We start from the raw sequence: 22071 nt of genomic DNA on the forward strand, positions 1-22071 counted from the left end.
GTGAGCGCCGGCGGCTTTGGGGAGCCGGCGGGTACCGGAGCCAAGCAGGTGAGGGAACCGGCGGGGTACCGGGACCGGGCGGTACCGGGGTCTGGGGGTTGGACGCCGGTCAGTGGGCGAGCAGGGGAACGGGACCGGGGCTGTGCCCCCCGTGCTGGAGCACCCGTGGGCGAGGCTGGACCCAGGTGGCGGCTGCCCCGTGGCTATGGCACGGCAGCTCTGCCCCAGGACCCCCTCAAAGCCCCCCAGCAGACACCGTGCGGACCCCCCAGCAGCCAGGGGCAGCCCCGCGGGCATCCCGAGCTGGCCGGGCTGGGGACGTGCGGCCGAGAGGAAGAGGATGGGGAGGAAGAGTGCCCGAGCCCCTGCGGGGATGAGGAGGGGGGGCCAGGAGGTGCCTGAAGCAGGAGCACGGGAGGTTCGCGGACCCAAAGGCTGCGAACCGACCGAAAGTAAAAGCGTCCCAGGAGGGACGGCGCTGGGGAGCAGGAAGGGGACGTGAAGGAGGCGCGCAGCCAAACACCAGCAGCAGATCAAGGCGAGCTGCGGGACAGCGTGCCCACGGGTGAAGGTGAGCAAACAGGCACACCGCGGCGCCACGGGGACTGCACGCCCACAGGGAACCGCAGAGCCATGGGCGGTTGGTGCCCAGGCACCCACAGGGGTCCGAACCCGCTGCCCTGTATGGATGGCCCCGAGCACAAAGTGGTGCTCGAGTGTCTCAGTCCAAAGCACGAGCAGCGTGCTGGGGCTGTGGCACACAGGGACCGGAGGAGGGGGCTCCCTGCCTCCTGCAAGGGACCTGGGGTTAGCAGAGGGGCCGGGCAGGGGTTGAACACCGGTTTGTGCTGTGCCACAAAATGTCCCCGGCGCAGGAGAGTGCGGCCTCACACATCACAGCCTGGGTGGAAAAGGGGGCCTCCGGCTGTATTTGCATGAGCGTCAGACCAAAACTCCTCTGTTAGGGGGCTGCACCTCATTGTCTCGTTAACCTCATGACCGGTGAGGTTTATTTCCAGGACATGTTTTCCCTCACTTGCACAGATTGAGCTTTCCCAGTGATTTTTGAGAGGTCACCGTGGGGCCGGGGGAAGGCAGCCCAGGAGCAGAGCCACCTTTGCGCCCACAGCCGCTGCGCCCTGGCGCTGGTAACCCGGCTGGGCTGCTACACGCAGCACGACTGGCAGGTGGCGAAGAGCACGCGGCAGGCTTGGGGGACAGCCGCCACGAAGCGCCCGTTGGTTGTCTTCACCCAGAAGATCTGGGGCACGGCTCCCTGCGTGGCTACGTGGTGAACGCTGGCAGCAGAGGTCTCCGGAAGCTCTGGACCCGAAGCCCTGATGGACATGCGCTGGCACAAGAGGAAATCTTCCGGCTCGGAGCCGCCGTGGGAGCAGCTCCTGTGAGCAGCTTGCGAGTGGGCACCTTTGGAGACCACAGCTCTGCCGTGGAGATGTGCATGGTGTCATCGTGGTGCGGGGAGCCCCTGCCCGCCCCCGAGCCCACCTTGGGAGCTCGTCCTGCGTGCAGGGACATGTGCAGGGCATACTGCAGGGCATGCTGCAGGGCACCGGGAGCAGCATTCTCCAGGGCTGCTCTGTGCTCGGGGCTGCTGCGTGCCCGGGACCATGTGGGTACTGAACCGCAGGGCTGCAAAGGTGGGACGCTGGGGGACGTTGTCCTGTAAGAGCCCAGGGCCACGGACGGGGGGAGCGGGCCTGCTCCGCGCCGTTCATGCTTGGGGCAGCAGCAGCACCATGGAATTTTCTCAGGACATTGCCCTTAGTCCTGCTCCCTGGAATAGCGCAGTGGGAGCTCAGCGCATTTACAGGAAAAGCCTGTTTGCAGGACCCTTGGTGTTTGCAGCTGGGGCTGGGTGCGCCCTGCAGAGCATGCAGCAAACCGCCCCCCACTGCTCCCCCACAGCTCCGTGCCTCCCAGGAGTGTCTCTGGGCTGTCCTTGCAGAGCCCCTGCCCCGTGAACCTTGTGCCCAGCCCTGCTGCACTCAGCTCCCACGCCCGCAGCCCCAAACTGAAAGCTGGGTCCGGGCACGGGCACCTCCTGCCCAGGGACACTCCTGTGCCCGGAGCCGTGGGTAGGTGCAGGGGCTTGGTGCTCACCGACTTTGCTCCCCAGTGCGCTGCACGGCTCCAGAGTCACAGCTCAGCAGCACGGAAACCATGCAGCAGATCCCTGGGGGGCTGCTTCTGAACGCAGGGATCGGGAGCAGCCAGCGTTGCTCACCCACGGGCGAATGGTCCCTGGCCAAGCCCACTGCTGGCTGGGCTGGCGCTGCAGGCTCGGCCTTCTCAAGGGCTTTGTCACAGCCTGCCAGTGGCCTTATCCCCCAAGCCCAGCGGTAAATCCTTCACCCTGCAGGTGTGTTTGCTCTCTGTCCCCCTGCAGCCTGTGACCTGGCTCTGGCATCACCCTTCCTGCACTGACACTCCGGCAGAGCACGATGGCGAGCGGCCCCCGGAAGGATCACGGTGAGTGTCACGGTAAGTGTGCAAGGGCCAGGCACTGCCCTGCCCCAGAGCCCCCTCGCAGGGGGGATCGGTGTCCTCGTGCCACTGCAGGGACCAGGCTCTCCAGGCAGTCTCCCTGCTGGGAGGGGTTTTGGGGACAGAGCAGGCGGGAGCACGGCATGTGCTGAGCGGTGCCATGCACATGGAGAGGGGACAGGCATCCCTGGGATGGCGCGGGTATCCCTGGAGTGTCACGGGTATCCCTGGGGAGGTAAGAGCATCCCTGGGGTGGCACAGGCAGCCCTGGGGTGGCACAGGTGTCTCTGGGATGGCACAGGTAGCCCTGGGGTGGCACAGGCAGCTCTGTGCCCCTGTGCTGGGCTGTTTCCATGCATGACCCACCCCAGCCAGGGCTTTACACGCTGCTGCTCTCTCGCTGAGCCTTTCCCCTCACTGATGCCAGCAGGCCAGGGGACACAGGAGCACATGGGGGAGCCGGAGCTGCGCCTGGTACTCGTCGGGAAGGCCGGTGGAGGGAAAAGCGCAACGGGGAACACCATCCTGGGGCAGGCGGCCTTCGAGTCGCGCCTGGCGCCATGGGCGGTGACGCGGACGTGTGCCCAGGAGAGCCGGCTCTGGCAGGGCCGCAGGGTGGTGGTCACCGACACCCCCAACATGTTTGACTCACCGGAGCACAGCGCCCGGTCCTGCTACGAGCTTGCCCGCTGCCTGCTGCTGTCGGCGCCGGGGCCGCACGTCCTGGTGCTGGTGACCCAGCTGGGCCGCTTCACGCAGGAGGACGAGGAGGCCGCCCGACAAGTGTGGCAGGTGCTGGGGCACGAGGCTGCGAGGCACACCGTCATCCTCTTCACCCGCAAGGAGGACCTGGGGGGCAGCTCCCTGCAGCACTACGTGGCGCACCCCAGGAACGCCGCCCTGTGGGGGCTGCTCCAGGCCTGCGGGGGACGGTGCTGCGCCTTCAGCAACCGGGCGGCCGGCGCCGAGCGCGAAGCCCAGGTCGAGGACCTGATGGTGCTGGTGCAGCAGGTGCTGGAGGAGAACCAGAGCGCCCATTACACGAACGAGCTCTACTCCCAGGCCACGCGGCTCCTCAGCTGCAACAACGTGGATTTCGAAGAGAAGTGCAAGCGCCTCGCGAAGCAAGTGGAGCAGCAATTGCAGGGCCAACAAGGAGCATCAAGAGACGGGTGCCTGGGGTGGCTCACGCGGTGTGTGCAGGGGCTGCGGTGCACACGATGCATGTGGTTCCTGTGCTGCTGCTGCCGCTTCACCAGGGCAGTGGTCCTGTGCATTGTGCGCTTTCTGTGGCAGGCGTGCCTCGGTGGTTGGAGGGCAATTGTCTGGCTGTACAACCGCTTCTTGCGCTAGAAGCAAGAACAGAACTAGAATACACTGTGCTGTATTTCTTTTCCCAGGTAATTGCGCTGTGTTTCTTAACAGCATGGCAAGCAGCTGATTCCCCCTCTAACAGCACTGCAGTCCCCACATGGGCTGTGCCTCTCGGCGCGAAACTACAGCACAAAGCTTGCGGCTGCTGAGTGATTTCTGCTTTGTCTCCATCTCGATGCCAGGGATGTGCCCTGGGCATTGCAGGGATGGTTGCGGACCTGGGGACATGCAGGGCCAGAGCCAGGCAGCGCCTCCCAGGAAATGTCCTCGTCCCCTGCATCGAGCCGTGGGGCAGCCCTGGGTGCTGCCAGGAGAGCGCAGAGCATCCAGGCGGAGCGGAGCAGCACCCACCAGAGGGGACCCGTCCCTGAGCAGCTCTGGGGGCAGCAGGGCGAGGACAGAACTGGTCACATTCCCCTCACTGCCATGGGCTGAGCTCACCTCATGTCCCCGCAGGCTGGCATGGGATTTGGGGAGCCACCTTGGCCTGGCATGGGGCTGGGGGGTGGGGGGGTGAAGGACAAGGGGCACGGGGCAATGGGCCCGGTGCCAGCTGGCCCAGCAGGGACATCGAGGGACCCTGGCAGGGACACCAAGGGAGCCAGCCCTTCTTCCTGCTGCCCTTCAGGTGCTGCTGCTGTTTCTCAGGGGATTTGAGCCATATGAGCAGGTACCTGGGGATCCACGTCCCTGAGGCAGGGCCCAGGGCAAAGAGCATCCTAGGGACAGGTGGGACAGGTTGGTCACACGTACAGGGATGGCGGAAATATCCCTGGCAGCAGCAGTTCTGAGCATCTGAAACCACCATGAACTTTGACAGGGAAGTGCCGTGACACAGGATGAGATGCCATCCCATTGCGGTTGTCCTCTCCCCGGACTGACGTGCTGTGGAGCTGCACACAGGCACAGCCTCCATTTCTCATGCACACCTCCCTGCCTTCAGGAACACGGGCTGCTCTGCACTTGTGTGCAGTTTCATATTTTACTGTCATCACTGACCTGTCGGGGGGAGCCCCGGGGGTGTGGGAGCAGGGGTCGGAGGTGTGAGAGCAGGACGTGGGGCTGGAGGCACCTGGCGAGGAGTCCTGCGGTGCCCTGGCAGCGTCACTGCGGAGCCAGGGAGCACCACGAGCGTGGGGAGAAAGAAGTACAAGATAGTGGCAGGGAAATTCAGATTTCTCACTTGCAACCTTTGCAACACTTAAGAGGCTTGCAGGGTCCATCCCAGCCCTGTGTGGCGTGCAGGGTCTGTCCCAGCCCCTGACCGCGATGCAGGCTGCAGCTGCCTCATCTCCTGCCCCTTCTTCTGTCAGGGCTCTGCGTCCAGTCATAGCAGCAGGAGAAACTGCTTCAAAACTAAGCACAGATCATCACGGTAGTTAAATAGCTCTGAGGTTGGATTGTTTCTGGAGGAATTACAAGAATTAGCGTTATAGTTGGCTACACCTCCAGAGCTGCACAGGATCAACACCGAGACGGGGGCTGGTGCGGGAGGAGCCGGTGCTGCCCTGCTGCCATGAGCACAGTTCTCCAGGCTGACACCGACGCCGTCACCGCTGTCACTTCCTGGTGGCTGTGAGCGTCCCGCGGGGACAAGGCGAACGCCAGCGCAGGACCTGCAGGAAGGTACGGGCGGGAGGCCAGGGGCCACAAGGCTCCGTGCCGGCAGGGAGGGCTTCGGGGGGGCCTGGGGACCGGGCGCAGGGCAGCGGGGCAGGGAAGTGGCTCTTCCCCCTGTCCCCTCCTCTCTCCTTCCCTTCTCCCCACTCCTCACTCCCCGTGCTCGGCGTGGGCACAGCACAGACCTGCCCAGCCCCAGGTGCCGGCATGGCCCCAACCCCAGCCCCAGCCCCAGCCCAGGGGAGCCCCTCGGCACTGTGTTCAGCCCCATGCGGGGCCCCAGCTGCACGAGTGTCACTGCCCCGAGGGTCCCTGCCACCACGCTGCCTTCCCCGCCTGTGATCCTGCACAGACTGAGGCTGCCTCGCTGCTCTGTTTCCCCGCAGCACCTCATGGCTCCGGCTTTTATTTTGCTTTTTACTGTTTTCCGCCGCTGTCCAACCCCATCTGTCCCAGTGCCACCGCAGCCTGACCCAGCTGCAGCCTCCCGAGCCCTTCCTGCAGCGGGGGCACACAGAGCCCCGCAGCCTCCAGTCGCCAGCAGCGAGGCTTTGAAACCATCCTCGCTTTTAGTGAAAATCCCTTCTGCTGTCGGTAACGCTCCCAGCCTCTGGGTGCCTGCTGACAGAGCCCTGGGCATCTGCTTTTACTCTGCAGTGTGGCCGTGGCCATCCGGCGTGTCTACATGCTGCCCGGGGTCGGCGGGGGCTTGGAGATGAGGCTGATCCTGGCCGGGAAGGCTGGGGAGGGGAAAAGCGCCACGGGGAACAGCCTCGTCGGGGAACGTGTCTTTGAGTCCAAGCTGTCCACCAAGCCAGTGACCACAAGCTGTGAGAAAGCACAAGGGCACTGGGACGGCGAGGACTTCACGGTGGTTGACACGGCCGACATTTTCAACCCAAGTGATGCCAGTGATGAGGTGCACCAAGAAATTATCCGCTGCATCAGGCTGTCCTCCCCGGGCCCCCATGCGCTGCTGCTGGTGACCCAGCTGGGCCGATTCACCCAGGAGAAGGCGAAGGCCGCAGAGAGACTGCAGGACATCTTTGGAGCTGATGTTTTGGGGCACACGATCGTCATATTCACCCGTGCAGAAGAGCTGGCGGGGGGATCTCTGCACGACTACGTGTCCTGTACTGACAACAAAGCTCTCCGCGAGCTGATCCAGAGGTGCGGGAACAGGTACTGCGGCTTCAACAACCGGGCAGCTGGAGCCGAACGGGACCAGCAGGTCGCGGAGCTGATGGGGATGGTCCGCTGCATGGTGCGGGCAAATGGGGACAGGTACTACAGCAATGAGATGTACCTGGAGCCCAATTTAACAGAAGGGAAGGTGGAGTATCACATGGGGAGGTACAGAGCAGGCAGGATAAAGAAGGTGCAGTCCAGCTGAAGGACAGTTCTCCTGGCTTGTGTGCTGATTGTCCTCATCATTATTGTGATTTCCCTGGGTTTCCTTATTGCACGGCTGCGATGAATCCCAGCACCACAGAACCACTGATCGCCTGGGGCTGGAGGCACCTCTGCACACCGCGTGTTCCATCCCTGCCCAGGCAGGGTCCCCAGCGCTGGCTGCCCAGGACCGTGTCCATTGGGTGTTGGACATCCCCAGGGATGGAGACCCCAGCGCCGCTCTGGGCAGCCTGTGCCAGCGCTCAGACACCTGCACAGCAAAAAAAGACTTTCCTGATGTCTCAGTGGGCATCCCTGAATAAAAGCAATCTGTCTCCTGAGCGCGTGCGAATTGGCTTATTGCACACCGGGTGAAGAATCATATAATCGTAAAATGTTTGGGGTTGGGAGGAACCTTAAAGATCATCTAACTCCAACCCCCCTGCCATGGGCAGGGACACCTCCCACTAGATCAGGCTGGCCAAGGCCCCATCGAGCCTGGCCTTGAACACCTCCAGGGATGGGGCATCCACAGCTTCTCTTGGTAACCTCAAAAGGGCCTGTAAAGGAGCCATTAAGAACAATGCCACATAAGTACAAAACTCACTTATTTTAGAATGAATATGTATTAGATAGCGAGAATATGCATGAATTTAATGTCTACGTATAGCAAGGAAGTCAACATTGGGTGTGCTTGATCTGTGGAAAATGCACCGAGCTCTCAGGCCTGAATAAATCATAGCATCATAGAATGTTTTGGTTTGGAATAGACCTTAAACCTCATCTAATTCCAAGCCCCCTACCATGGGCAGTGACACCTCCCACTACACTGGGTTGCTGAAAGCCCCAGCATCCTTGGCCTTAAACACTTTCAGGGATGGGGTATCCACAGCTTCTCTGGGCAGTGTTCCTGTGCCTCATCTGCCTCACAGGAAATAATTTCTTCCTAATATCTAATCCTGCTATCTAATATAATCCACCTCTTGGCAGGGTGAGCAGGGAGGACAGAGAATCGTTTCCCACTCAGGAAACCAGCTCACTTATCAGCTGCCTCCCAGACAAACCCAGCCATGGTCTCCACCCGGCAGAAAGCTCTCGCCAAAAAGACTGTGGCCACCCCGACCAAGTGCCTGCCCCAAAATGTGGCTGTTCAGGTCTTCGGCTGCAGGGAGTGCCTGAGCCTGTCGCTGCCATTGGAGCATGGCAGAGATACCACCTGCGTGAGGTGCGAGCAGGTGGAGGATCCGATCAGCCTGGTGGCAGAGCTCAAGGAGGAGGTGGAGAGATTAGGGACTATCAGAGTGTGAGTGGGAATTAGACCAGTGGAGCAACTCCCTGCCATGCCTGCGAGAAAGGCACCAGGGTGAGACACCCCAAATAGTGGTGGAACCCCTGCCCTGGCACTGTCGGGCAGAGGGAAGGGTCCTGAGTGATGGAGAGGAATGGAAACAGGTCCCTGCTTGACATCACAGGCGAGCCCCCTCCCTACCCGCCTTGCCTCCCCAGGTGCCCTTATACAATAAGTTTGAGGCTCTGGAGCTCGAGGGATGGGTTGGAGAGGATGTAGGGGAAAGTCCACACGGGGGGTTGCTGAGGGCAAGGAAGTTGACTCCACGCCTCAAGACTGCCTCCACCATGAAAGAAAGAAGGATAATCATTGTAGGCGACTCCCTTCTCAGGGGAACAGAGGGCCCCATATGTCGGCCAGACCCTACCTGTAGGGAGGCCTGCTGCCTCCCTGGGGCCCTGGTCAAGAACATTGCCAGGAAACTTCCTGGCCTTGTTCACCCCTCCAATTATTATCCCTTAGTGATAGTTCAGACTGGCAGAGATGAAATCACTGAGAGAAGCCTGAAGACTATCAAAAGCGGCTCCAGGGAACTAGGGCGGTTAGTGGATGGAGTAGGAGTACAGGTGGTGTTTTCCTCTATCCCTTCAGTGGCAGGGAGGGATACTGAGAGGACCTGGAAAGCCCAGCTGATAAACACATGGCTGAGAGGCTGGTGCCATCACAGGAATTTTATTTTTTTGACCATGGGGGGGTTTACTTGGCACCTAGCCTGATGGCTGCAGATGGGTCTCACCTGCCTCAAAGGGGGAAATGGATCCTAGCCCAGGAGCTGGCAGGGCTTGTTGGGAGGGCTTTAAAGTAGGTACAAAGGGGGCTGGGGATGAAATGAGGCTCGAATGAGATGAGCCTGGGGGAACAATGCCAGGGTTGGGTGTGAGGGCAGTGGCTCAGCTGAAGTGCATCCACACCAATGCATGACTGGAGTGCTGCAATGGATGGCTATAAGCTCTTCAGGAGGGACAGGCAACAAAAGAGGGGAGGTGGCGTGACTCTCTGCATTAGAGAGTGTTTTGATGTTGTAGAGCTTGGGGCTGGGAATGTTAAGGTCAAGTTCCTGCGGGTAAGGATCAGGGGGTTGGCCAACAAGGAGGACATTCTGGTGGATGCGGACAGACCGCCAAACCAGGATGAAGAGGCGGATGGGGTGTTCTGTAAGCAGCTGGTGGAAGTCACACCATCGCCTGCGCTTGTTCTCATGGGGGACTTCAACTTCCCAGACATATGCTGGAAATACAGTGCAGCCCTGAGGAAGCAGTTGAGGAGGTTCCTGAAGTGTGTGGAAGATAGCTTCCTGACTCAGATGGTTAGCGCGCCTACCAGGGGAGGTGCCCCGCTAGACCTGCTGCTCACAAACAGAGAAGGACTGGTGGGAGATGTGGTGGTCAGGAGTTGTCTTGGGCAGAGTGACCATGACATGGTAGCGTTCTCTATTCTTGGTGAAGTCGGGGGGGGGGGGGGGCAGTAAAACTGCTGCCTTGGACTTCTGGAGGGCAGACTTTGAGCTGTTCAGGACACTGGTAGGGAGGGTCCCTTGGGAGTCAGTCCTGAAGGGCAGAGGGGTCCAGGAAGGCTGGACGCTCCTCAGGAAGGAAGCCTTCAAGGCGCAGGAGCAGGCTGTCCCCCTGTGCCGTAAGATGAGCCGGTGGGGAAGAAGACCAGCATGGCTGAACAGGGAACTTTTGCTGCGACTCCAAAAGAAAAAGAGTTTTTCTCGTGTGGAAGAAGGAACAGGCAACTTGGGGAGAGCACAAGGAAGTTGCCAACATACGCAGAGAGAAAATCAGAATGGCTAAAGCCCAGAATGAGTTCAACCTGGCCACTGTGGTAAAAGATGACAAAAAATGTTTTTACAAATATATTAACAGCAAGAGGAGGGCCAAGGAGAATATGCATCCTTTACTGGATGTGGTGGGGAACACGACTACTGAGGATAAGGAAAAGACTGAGATTCTCAAGGCCTTCTATACATCTGTCTTTAATAGTCAGACAAGTTATCCTCGGGGTACTCAGTCTCCTCACCTGGAAGTCTGGGATGGGGAGCAGAATAAACCCCCTACAATTCAGGTGGAAACAGTTAGAGACCTGCTGCGCCACCTGGACTGTCACAAGTCCATGTGGCCAGATGGGATCCACCCGAGGGTGCTGAGGGAGTTGGCGGTTGGGATTGCCGAGCAACTTTCCACCATTTATCAGTGGTCCTGGTCAACCAGAAAGGTCCCAGATGACCGGAGACTTGCTAATGTGATCCCCATCCAGAAGAAGGGTCATAAGGAGAACCCGGGGAAATACAGAACTGTCAGCCTGACCTCGGTGCCAGGAAAGGCTATGGAATAAATCATCCTGAGTGCAATCACACAGCATGCGGAAGACAATCTGGGGATCAGGCCCAGTCAACATGGGTTCATGAAAGGCAAGTCCTGCCTGACCAACCTCACCTCCTTCTATGACCGGATGACCCACCTGGTGGATGAGGGAAAGGCTGTTGACATGGTCTACCTAGACTTCAGCAGGGCCTTTGACACGGTCTCCCACAGTATTCTCCAGGAGAAGCTGGCAGCCCATGGCTTGGACAGGTACACTCTTTGCTGGGTTAAAAACTGGCTGGGAAGCCGGGCCCAGAGAGTGGTGGTGAATGGAGAGAAATCCAACTGGCAACGGGTCATGAGTGGTGTTCCCCAGGGGTCGGTGCTGGGGCCGATCCTCTTTAATATCTTTATCGATGATTTGGATGAGGGAATTGAGTGCACCCTCAGTAAGTTTGCAGATGAAACAAAGTTGGGGGGAAGTGTCGATCTGCCCGAGGGTAGGAAGGCCCTGCAGAGGGACCTGGACAGGATGGGTCGGTGGGCAGAGGCCAAGGGATGAGGTTCAGCATGGCTCAGTGCTGGGTCCTGCACTTTGGCCACAACAACCCCGTGCAGTGCTACAGGCTTGGGGCAGAGTGGCTGGGAAGCTGTGCAGAGGAAAAGGATCTGGGGGTGCTGATTGATGCTCGCCTGGGCATGAGCCGGCAGTGTGCCCAGGTGGCCAACAAGGCCAACGGCATTCTGGCTTGTGTCAGGAGTAGTGCAGCCAGCAGGAGCAGGGAGGTGATCGTCCCCCTGTGCTCTGTTCTGGTGAGGCCGCACCTCAAGTGCTGGGTTCAGCTTTGGGCCCCTCACTACAAGAAGGACATCGAGGCCCTGGAGCGTGTCCAGAGAAGGGCAACGAAGCTGGTGAAGGGCCTGGGACACAAGTCCTGTGAGGAGAGGCTGAGGGCACTGAGGTTGTTTAGTCTGGAGAAGAGGAAGCTCAGGGGAGACCTTATTGCTCTCTACAACTACCTGAAAGGAAGATGTGGGGAGCTGGGGGTCGGCCTCTTCTCACAGGGACCTAGTGATAGGACTAGAGGGAAACCTAAAGTAGAGGTTTAGGTTGGAAATGAGGAGACATTTCTTCTCAGAAAGAGCAGTCAGGCATTGGGACGGGTTGCCTAGAGAGGTGGTGGCGTCACTGTCCCTGGGGGTGTTTAAGGAAAGGTTGGATGCAGTGCTTAGGAACATGGTTTAGTGGTGACATTGGTGGTAGGGTAGGGGGTATGGTTGGACCAGATGATCTTGGAGGGCTTTTCCAACCTTAATGATTCTGGGATAATGTAAAACTGCCTGGTTTTAATTTGAAACCATTACCCCTTGTTCTGTCACTACACCCCCTGCCCAAGAGTCCCTCCCCAGCTTTCCTGTAGCTCCCCTGTAGGCACTGAAGGCCGCTGTGAGGTCTCCCCACAGTCTTCTCTTCTCTGACTGCCTCAGTCTGTCTTCATAGCAGAGGTACACCAGCCCCTTGATCATCTTCAAGGGCTCCTCTAGACTCGTTCTCATGTCCTTCTACTTCCACGTCCTTCTGCTGCTGGGGGCCTCAGAACGAAGGCAGTGCTCCAGGTGGGGTCTCACAAGAGCAGAGCAGAGTGGGAGAATCACCTCCCTCACCCTGCTGGCCACACTTCTTTTGACACAGCCCAGGATACGGCTGGCTTTCTGATATGCAAGCACCCAGCGCCGGCTCATGCCGAGCTTCTCATCATAATGATAGAATCACAAAATCATAGAATGGCTGGGGTTGGAAGGGACCTTAAAGACGATCTAACTCCAACCCCCCTGCCATAGACAGGGACACCACCCACCAGATGAGGTTGCTCAGGGCCTATCCAGCCTGGCCTTGAACTCCTGAAGGGATGGGACATCCACAGCCTCTCTGGGCAGCCTGTGCCAGTGCCTCACTACACTGACAGTGAAGCATTTCCTCCTAATGTCTAGCATAAAGCTATTTTCTTTCAGTTTAAGACCATTCCCCCTTGTCCTCCACCACCACCCCCAGATCCTTCTCCTCAGGGCTGCTCTCAATCCATTCCCCATCCAGCCTGGATTTGCGCTTGGAATTTCCTGAGCCCAGTTGCAGGACCTTGCACTTGGCCTTGTTGAACCTCATGAGGTCCGTACAGGCCCACTTCTCAAGCCTGTCCGGATCCCTCTGGATGGCATCCCTTCCCTCCAGTGTGGGGTACAGCGTCAAATGCTTTGCACAAGCCCAGGTAGATGATGTCAGTTGCTCTTCCCCTAGCCACCAGTGCTGTAACCCTGTCATAGGAGGCCACCAGATTTGTCAGGCATGATATGTCGGATCTGCTCCATGATCTTGCCAGGCATAGAGGCGAGACTGACTGGCCTGTAGATAACCAGGTCTTCCCTTTCTCCCACTTCAAAAATGGGGGTTATGTTTCCCCTCTTCCACTTAGTGGGAAGTTCACCGGACTGCCACGACTTCTCAGCTGTGATGGACAGTGGCTTAGCAACTCCATCCTGTCTCGGTGCGTGGGGCTGCTCCACGCCGCTCGTGCTTGGGGCAGCAGCAGCACCGTGGAATTTGCTCAGCGCGGCGCTCTTAGTCCCTCTCCCTGGCATAGGGCGGTGGGAGCTCAGCGCATTTACAGGAAAGGCCAGTTTGGCAGAGCTCTGGAGTCTGCAGGCTGCAGAGAGGAGGGGAAGGACACGGGCTGAAGGACACGGGGCCCTTCCGGAGGCGGCTGCGGGAGCAGGGGGTTTGCTGCTGGCTCTGTGGATGCCTCTGTGCCAGGGAGCACCCGCCCCGCCTGCAAACACGCTGGGGCTGCGAGCCCTGGGCTGCAGGTCCCCCAGACAGGCTTTTCCCGTAAATGTGCTGAGCTCCGGGCAGTGCAGAGAGTGAAACTCAGAGCGACGGGAGGCAAAGGGAACCTGAGCTCTCGCTCAAAGGGCAGCTCCCTGGTCTCACATCCGTGTTGGGCGGGTGCTGAAGCCCTGGCACAGGACGTCGTGGAATTGATTTCAGACAACTTTAATATAGCTGCATGTGCTGGGTCTGGCTGGGACGGAGTTAACTTTCCCTGCAGCAGCCCATGCAGTGCTGTGCTCTGCACTTGTAGCTAGAACAGCACTGGTGTCACACCGGTGTTGTGTCTATTGCTGAACAATACTGGCACCGCATCAGGACTCCCTCCAAGCCCCCGAGAGCCAGCAGGCTGGGGGTGGGCAAGTGATGGGGAGGGGACATCACCAGGGCAGCTGACCTAAACCGACCAAAGGGATATTCCATGCCATATGATGTCACTCAGCAATAAAAGGTGGGAAAGGGGAGGGGGGGAGGTCTCGCTGTGGAAGTGTCTGTCCTCCCGAACAACCGCTACGCGTATTGAGGCCCTGCTTCCCAGGACGTGGCTGAACATTGCTCATTGATGGGAAGTAGAGAGTAACTGCCTTTCTCTCTCTGTGCTTCCGCACAGCCTTTCCATTTTTTTTCTTTCCTTTCCTTTTTTTTTTTTTTCCCCTCTCTCTTTTGTCTCTAATTAAATCATCCGTATCCCAAGCCTTGAACTCTTTGTGTCATGTTTTCTCCCCCATCCTCTTTGAGGGAGTGAGAGAGCGGCCGTGGTGGAACTCAGCTGCCCAGCTGAGTAAAACCACCACACTGCGATGTAGGCTATTACTAGGGTGGTAAATAACAAGGTCTGCCAGGTCCATATAGCAAAGCAACCCCTTCCTCCACCTCAGGGAGGATTTGCAAGTCCTGAAGCCAAAACAAGTGGTGCCCAGAAGGCGTAGGACCTGACTGAGCAAAAGCTTATCAACCCATTAATTTGGGTTAATTTGGGTTTCTTGGCTGCCAAAGCTCAAGTAGAGTTGAAGCTGGCCAGGAGCATGGGGGACAATAAAAAAGGCTTTTAAAAGTATATTAATGGGAAAAGGAGGACCAGAGCAAACATTGGTCTGATAGTTGATGAGCATGGTCACCTCACAAACAGGGACACAGACAAAACAGAGACGTTTAACGCAGTATTCGCCCCTGCCTCTGTCTTCAACACCAGTGATGGGCTCTGGGGCATCAGCTACCCGCAGTTGGGGGATGGTGACTGCAGGCATGACAAACTCCCGGTTAACCCCAAACTTGTGCAGACTTGCTGCTCCACTTGGATGCCTCTAAGTCTATGAGGCCTGATGGGATTCATCCCAGAGTACTCAGAGAACTAGCTGATGTCAGCTAGTTCATTGTCACTGCCATTCAACAATATGAAGTTTAACAAGAGCAAGTGTCGGATTCTGCACCTGGGAAGGGGCAACCCTGGCTATACATGAAGACATGAAGACATGAAGACACGAGGCGCTGGAGAGCAGCCATAAGAGAGGGATCTGGGGGGTTGGATTGACGGCAAGCTGAACATGAGCCAGCAGTGTGCCCTGGCAGCCAGAAGGGCCAACCGTATCCTGGGGTGCATTGAGAACAGCATTGCTAGTTGGTCGGGGGAAGGGATTGTCCCGCTCTGCTCTGCGCTGGTGCGGCCTCGCCTGGAGTACTGGGTGCCGTTCTGGGCACCACAGTATAAGAAAGATATAAAACTGTTAGAGAGAATCCGAAGGAGGGCAATGAAGATGGTAAAGGGTCTAGAGGGGCAGACGTATGAGGAGCTGCTGAAGTGGCTTGGATTGTTCAGCCTGGAGAAGAGGAGATGAGGGGAAACCCCATCGTGGCCTGCAGCTTCCTCATGAGATATTCTATGATTCCATGATACTCGGTAACCAGTATGTGCTTCATATCTGGGAGTCATAAATTAATACAGCAGTTTGGTTTAAAGTTCAGAATGTAATCAGAATGTGCATCTTATCTCGGAGTCCTAAAAAGACTTTGTCAATTGTCCTTGAGGACCAATTGGAATTAAAATATATACATATATGCATATGTTCACACATACATATGTAAATATATCGGTATGTTTATAGACTATTACTGGGATGGTAAATAACGAGGTCTGCCAGGTCCAGATGGGAAAGCAACCCCTTCCTCCAGCTCAGGGAGGAATTGCAAGTCCTGAAGTCAGAACAAGTGGTGCCCGGAAGGCGTTGGACCTGACTGAGCAAAAGCTTATCAGTAAACAAGACGCACATACTGACGATGTACTGAGCGTGAAACCAAACTGCTAAGTTAATGTACAACTCACGGATGTGAAGCACTTACCAGTTACTCACTTTGCAATTATAAATCATCATGAAAAAGATTTCAGGTTTCGATCTTTTAAAGGGATGGCCCCTGCCAAGTTGTTGTGTTCGAACATCACCCCAACCCCAGTCTAATTAGAGGAACTCCCCTTTAAAGGGTGCGGGAAGCAGAAACAGCAGCAGTAACAGCAGCTGCAGGTCTAACTTAATTTCATTTAATAAACAGAACAAAAATATTCTGAATAGACAAAAGGATCAAGAGCAACATTTGCAACCTAGAAAGACCATTTAATTTATTATTAGTTTAGCAGCACAGAATGGAGTAAATGACTCTGACTACGGAAAGCTTAAGCTGAGAAAGAAATAGACCTGAGAAATAAATAGCATGTGGCTATGCTTACAGATGGGGGGGACAAGAGGCTGGAGAGCAGCCCCACAGAAAGGGATCTGGGGGTTCTGGTCCACTGCAAGTGAACATGAGCCAGCAGTGTGCCCTGGCAGCCAGGAGGGCCAACCGCACCCTGCAGTACATCAAGCACGGCACTGCTCGCCCCTTGAGGGAAGAGTGTGTGGTTCTGGGCACCCCAGTATGAAATGGACATGAAACTATTACAGGGTGTCCATAGGAAGGCTACAAAGATGTTGGGGGTCTAGAGGGCAAGGCATATGAGGAGCGGCTGAAGTTGCTTGGTTTGTTCATCCCAAAGCAAATGCTGTTGTCCTCTTGGAGAAGGGGAGACGAGGGGAGACCCCATCGCGGCCTGCAGCTTCCTCAGGAGGGGAGCGGAGAGGCAGGCGCTGAGCTCTGCTCACTGGAGACAGCGCCAGAACCTGAGGGAATGTCACGGAGCTGGGACAGGGGAGGATCAGGCTGGGTGTTACGGAAAGGTTCTGCACCCAGAGGTGGTTGGGCACTGGGACAGGCTGCCCAGGGATGGGGGCACGTGCAGGATGGGGGCTGCGACCATGCAGGGGACATCAGCTGCCTCCACGGTGCGGGTCCCATCCCTGAGCCGCAGCCCTTGCTGTAGGATTGCACGGGACTCCCACCCTCCCTCCCCTCTGTGCCTGCAGGAGGGGACCCTGCTCTACTAGCGCTCAAGAAGTGTTTCCAAGTGCTCTTCTTCCTCTCTGTAGCACACAAGCCTCAACCGTGGCGAGGGGAACCTTGAACTGGGAGCAGGGGGAAGGCAGGGACATTCAGCCTGGTGAGGACGTGGTGGGCAGGGATGGAGAGAAAGGGCTTTGTAATCAGCAAAACCCGCCTAAGGAGGGGCTGCCCAAAGCCTGTGCAGGTGCACAGAGGTGTGGTGTGGGCACAGATCCAGCCCTTTTCAGGAAATCAGTCCCGGTGTGGCTGCAGCGCAGAGGAAGCGGGGAGCCCTGCACGCCTCTGGCCTGCTGGGTGACGGGGATGCAGTAGGACATCTCGTGTGGTCATGGGGCGTGCAGGCTGATCTGTGAATGGATGGGGGTGGTGAGGTTTGCCTGTGCAGGCTTGCCTCTGCAGACATCTGCCAAACTGGCCTTTCCTGTAAATGCGCTGAGCTCCCACTGCCCTTTTCCAGGGAGAGGCACTAAGAGCACCGTGCTTAGGAAGTTCCATGGTGCTGCTGCTGCCCCAAGCATGAGCAGCGTGAAGCGGCCCCATGCCCGCAGGGTACGGCCCTGGCTCTCGCAGGACGATGCCCCTGGGTGTCCTGCCTTCGTGGCACTTCCCTGCGGTACCTGCCCTTCTCGGGGCACAGGCCAGCGAGAGCCCTGTACCCGGTGCCCAGCCGGCCCTGCCCCGTGCCCAGCGATACAGTGCAGAGCTCGGGCAGGCTGAGAGCCGGCATGGCTCTGCCCTCTGCTGTGCTGCTCCCGCTGAGCTGGCGGCTGGGGCGGAAAGCGAAATGTCCCCTGCCCCGTGGCACCCAGGCAGCTCTCGGGGACGTCGGCTGTGGGGAAGGGAGCCGGGGCAGGCACCAGCCCAAGGGCAGGCACCACGTGGCCCATGGAGCCGCTCAGCTCCTGCAGCTGGCACGGCGCGGCTTGGCTTGGCATGGCAAGAAGGGCTTTGCCATCCTCCTCTCCTGCCACACACATGGATGCACAGGGACTGTGTGTGGGGCCGAAGGGCAGGGCTGTGCGTTCCTGCTGGCTGCCAGGGGCCCACATCCATGCCTCAGAGCGCTCCGTGTGCGGGTGGACATGGGCACCCTGTCGATTGCTCAGCCAAGGACAATGAGGTGCTGGTGTTGACTGAAAAAGTGGATCCTTTCTCCTATGAAGAAAGGCTGAGAGAGCTGGGGATGTTCAGCCTGCGGAAGAGAAGGCTCCGGGAATACCTCATTGTGGCCTTTCAGTGCTTAAAGGGGTGTACTAAAGAGGATGGAGAAAAACACTTTATTCGCATGGATAATGCTGGACGAGGGGGAATGGTCTTGAACTAAAAGAAAATAGCTTTATGCTAGACATTAGGAGAAAATGCTTCACTGTCAGTGTAGCGAGGCACTGGCACAGGCTGCCCAGAGAGGCTGTGGATGCCCCATCCCTGGAGGTGTTCAAGGCCAGGCTGGATGGGGCCTTGGCCAACCTGACCTGATGGGAGCTTTCCCGGCACATAGTAGGGGGGTTGGAGTCTGATGATCTTTAAAGTCCCTTCCAACCCCAACCATTCTATGACTTTAAGATCCTTTACCCAGTGTGCAATAAGCCAATTCGCACGCACTCAGGAGACAGATTGCTTTTATTCAGGCCTCAGAGCTCGGTGCATTTTCCACAGATCAAGCACACCCAATGTCGACTTCCTTGCTACATGTAGACATTAAATTCATGACTATTCTAGTTATCTAATACATATTCATTCTAATCTACATGAGTTTTGTACTCATGTGGCACCATTCTTAATGGCTTCTTTTCAGGCCCTTCTGCGCATACCATCCTTTCTTTGGGGTTCCTTGGTGGTGTTCCCTGATGAAGTACCCTAACCCCTTTTATCCATAAATGGCCACATGTCACCTAAGCACGACCTAAGGCTACTTGCTATTGGCAACTTTCCTTTGTTTCTTCCAGAAGGAGCATTTTGTCGCTGATCAAAGGGAGCCTAGGTTAAAAGATAAACATATTTTTTGTCCTGTACTACATATATGATAACTGATTAAAGGGATGCTCAATAAAAATAGACAATTCCTCTTCTTTTCCAAGGGACAGTTGGTTCCATTGCACTGGGACATGGAGGCATCTGCAAGACGGGCAGAGCCTGGGAGCTGGGGCTGCTCAGCCAGGGAAGGGGGCTGAGAGGTCCCGTCTGTGTGAACACCTGGTGGGGACTGAGTGGTGCCCAGAGCCAGGACACAAGGGCATGGGCACCGCCAGAAGCACAAGGACGCCCACTGAGACATCAGGAAAGTCTTTTTTTGCTGTGCAGGTGTCTGAGTGCTGGCACAGGCTGCCCAGAGCGGCGCTGGGGTCTCCATCCCTGGGGATGTCCAACACCCAATGGACACGGTCCTGGGCAGCCAGCGCTGGGGACCCTGCCTGGGCAGGGATGGAACACGCGGTGTGCAGAGGTGCCTCCAGCCCCAGGCGATCAGTGGTTCTGTGGTGCTGGGATTCATCGCAGCCGTGCAATAAGGAAACCCAGGGAAATCACAATAATGATGAGGACAATCAGCACACAAGCCAGGAGAACTCTCAGGGATGGCCTGCAGCTGAACCGCACCCTCTTTATCCTGCCTGCTCTGTACCTCCCCATGTGATACTCCACCTTCCCTTCTGTTAAATTGGGCTCCAGGTACATCTCATTGCTATAGTACCTGTCCCCATTCACCCGCACCATGCAGCGGACCATCCCCATCAGCTCCGCGACCTGCTGGTCCCGTTCGGCTCCAGCTGCCCGGTTGTTGAAGCCGCAGTACCTGTTCCCGCACCTCTGGATCAGCTTGCGGAGAGCTTTGTTGTCAGTACAGGACACGTAGTCATGCAGAGATCGCCCCACCAGCTCTTCTGCACGGGTGAATATGACGATCGTGTGCCCCAAAGCATCAGCTCCAAAGATGTCCTGCAGTCTCTCTGCGGCCTCCTCGTCCTCCTGGGTGAATCGGCCCAGCTGGGTCACCAGCAGCAGCGCATGGGGGCCCGGGGAGGACAGCCTGATGCAGCGGATAATTTCTTGGTGCACCTCATCACTGGCATCACTTGGGTTGAAAATGTCGGCCGTGTCAACCACCGTGAAGTCCTCGCCATCCCAGTGCCCTTGTGCTTTCTCACAGCTTGTGGTCACTGGCTTGGTGGACAGCTTGGACTCAAAGACACGTTCCCCGATGAGGGTGTTCCCCGTGGCGCTTTTCCCCCCACCAGCCTTCCCAGCCAGGATCAGCCTCATCTCCAAGCCCCCGCCGACCCCGGGCAGCATGTAGACACGCCGGATGGCCACAGCCACGCTGCGGAGACAAAAGCAGATGCCCAGGGCTCTGTCAGCAGGCACCCAGAGGCTGGGAGAGTTACCGACAGCAGAAGGGATTTTCACTAAAAGCGGGGATGGTTTTGAAGCCTCGCTGCTGGCGACTGGAGGCTGCGGGGCTCTGTGTGCCCCCGCTGCAGGAAGGGCTCGGGAGGCTGCAGCTGGGTCAGGCTGCGGTGGCACTGGGACAGATGGGGTCCCCTGGATCGCGCTGCAGCGTGTGCAGCCACAGCAGTGCACAGACAGCAGCAAGGAACAGAAAATCAAAATAAAAGCCAAACTGCGAGGTGCTGCGGGGAAACAGAGCGGCGAGGCAGCCTCAGTCTGTGCAGGATCACAGGCGGGGAAGTCAGCGTGGTGGCAGGGACCCTTGGGTGGTGGCAGGGACCCTCGGGGCGGTGACACTCGTGCAGCTGGGGCCCCGCATGGGGCTGAACACAGTGCCGAGGGGCTCCCCTGGGCTGGGGCTGGGGCTGGGGTTGGGGCCATGCCGGCACCTGGGGCTGGGGAGGTCTGTGCTGTGCCCACGCCGAGCACGGGGAGCGAGGAGTGGGGAGAAGGAAAGGAGAGAGGAGGGGACAGGGGGAAGAGCCACTTCCCTGCCCCGCTGCCCTGCGCCCGGTCCCCAGGCCCCCCCGAAGCCCTCCCTGCCGGCACGGAGCCTTGTGGCCCCTGGCCTCCCGCCCGTACCTTCCTGCAGGTCCTGCGCTGGCGTTCGCCTTGTCCCCGCGGGACGCTCACAGCCACCAGGAAGTGACAGCGGTGACGGCGTCGGTGTCAGCCTGGAGAACTGTGCTCATGGCAGCAGGGCAGCACCGGCTCCTCCCGCACCAGCCCCCGTCTCGGTGTTGATCCTGTGCAGCTCTGGAGGTGTAGCCAACTATAATGCTAATTCTTGTAATTCCTCCAGAAACAATCCAACCTCAGAGCTATTTAACTACCGTGATGATCTGTGCTTAGTTTTGAAGCAGTTTCTCCTGCTGCTATGACTGGACGCAGAGCCCTGACAGAAGAAGGGGCAGGAGATGAGGCAGCTGCAGCCTGCATCACGGTCAGGGGCTGGGACAGACCCTGCACACCACACAGGGCTGGGATGGACCCTGCACACTGCTCAGGGTCAGGGCTGGAGGTGCAGGTGCCGGACGAGGGCACTGAACTAACAACAATTCTGGAGGGGTGCTCCCGCTCCACCCAGGGGCCGTGTGTCTCCCCTGCGAGCTCGGCAGGTTTTCCAAAGCATCGCAAGGGTTGCCAGTGATCGATCTGAGTTTCCCTGCCAGCTCCTCGTTCCCCAAGGTGTCGGGACACCCTCCCAAGGTGGCCGCAAGCAGCTGAGGAGGAGCAGCCCTTGCCCGGGCTGTCACCATCTGCCACCACGGTGCAGCGAGGCACAGCCACGCTCCCCTGCCCCTGCGGCCCCTGCTCCTGGGCTGTGCGGGGCTGGCAGAAACGTGCCCTGCCACTGGCACAGGGTGCGGGGGCTGCCGAACGCTGTTCCCTGCCTCACCGGGTGAGCAGCCGTCTTGTGGGTGTGTGCGTGTGTTTACCCTCGCTTATAAAACCACTTCCTGCATGCACACACACCAGGCAGGACACACACGCAAGCTGTGTTAGCGACCCGACTGCCAGGTGATCGTCTTCATCGGCCTTGTTACCGCCGTGGGGCGAGCACGGGAGACTTTGGCAAACCTCGCTCAAAATCCCTTATTCTTCTTTCAGGCTTCCCCTCGGAGTGGGCTCAAAATGGCAGACGCTCAGATGGAAGGTGAGCGCCTTACCCACTGCGTGCAGGCAGCCAGAGCCTGGCCGAGCTTAGAATCCCAGGATCACAGAGCCACAGAGCGGTCTGGGTGGGAAGGGACCTCAAAGTCCAGCTG

General features: G+C 58.1%; 2 protein-coding genes across 3 annotated transcripts in view; one reads left to right on the forward strand and one right to left on the reverse strand.

Moving 5' to 3' along the window:
* LOC118251764 (uncharacterized) overlaps nt 1-22071 on the forward strand; it is a 24834-nt gene continuing 2763 nt past the window's right edge. The window contains exons 1-7 of the mRNA XM_050709288.1: nt 1-48; nt 2408-2502; nt 2933-3797; nt 6157-6877; nt 7980-8192; nt 19526-20206; nt 21824-21959. Coding sequence (XP_050565245.1) covers nt 2463-2502; nt 2933-3797; nt 6157-6877; nt 7980-8192; nt 19526-20206; nt 21824-21959 — 2656 coding nt within the window. The 5' untranslated portion in view covers nt 1-48; nt 2408-2462. The remainder of the gene's footprint in view (nt 49-2407; nt 2503-2932; nt 3798-6156; nt 6878-7979; nt 8193-19525; nt 20207-21823; nt 21960-22071) is intronic.
* LOC118251878 (GTPase IMAP family member 1-like) overlaps nt 18121-22071 on the reverse strand; it is a 22811-nt gene continuing 18860 nt past the window's right edge. Inside the window, exons 2-3 of one of the 2 annotated variants that reach the window (XM_035554530.2) lie at nt 20885-21058; nt 18121-20174 (exon numbers count right to left, since the gene is read on the reverse strand). In XM_035554530.2, coding sequence (XP_035410423.1) covers nt 19346-20146 — 801 coding nt within the window. In that variant the 5' untranslated portion in view covers nt 20147-20174; nt 20885-21058 and the 3' untranslated portion in view covers nt 18121-19345. The remainder of the gene's footprint in view (nt 20175-20884; nt 21059-22071) is intronic. The other variant, XM_050708521.1, reaches the window with a different exon arrangement.

Source organism: Cygnus atratus, chromosome 2, assembly GCF_013377495.2.
Source record: "Cygnus atratus isolate AKBS03 ecotype Queensland, Australia chromosome 2, CAtr_DNAZoo_HiC_assembly, whole genome shotgun sequence".
Classification (NCBI taxonomy): Eukaryota; Metazoa; Chordata; class Aves; order Anseriformes; family Anatidae; genus Cygnus; species Cygnus atratus.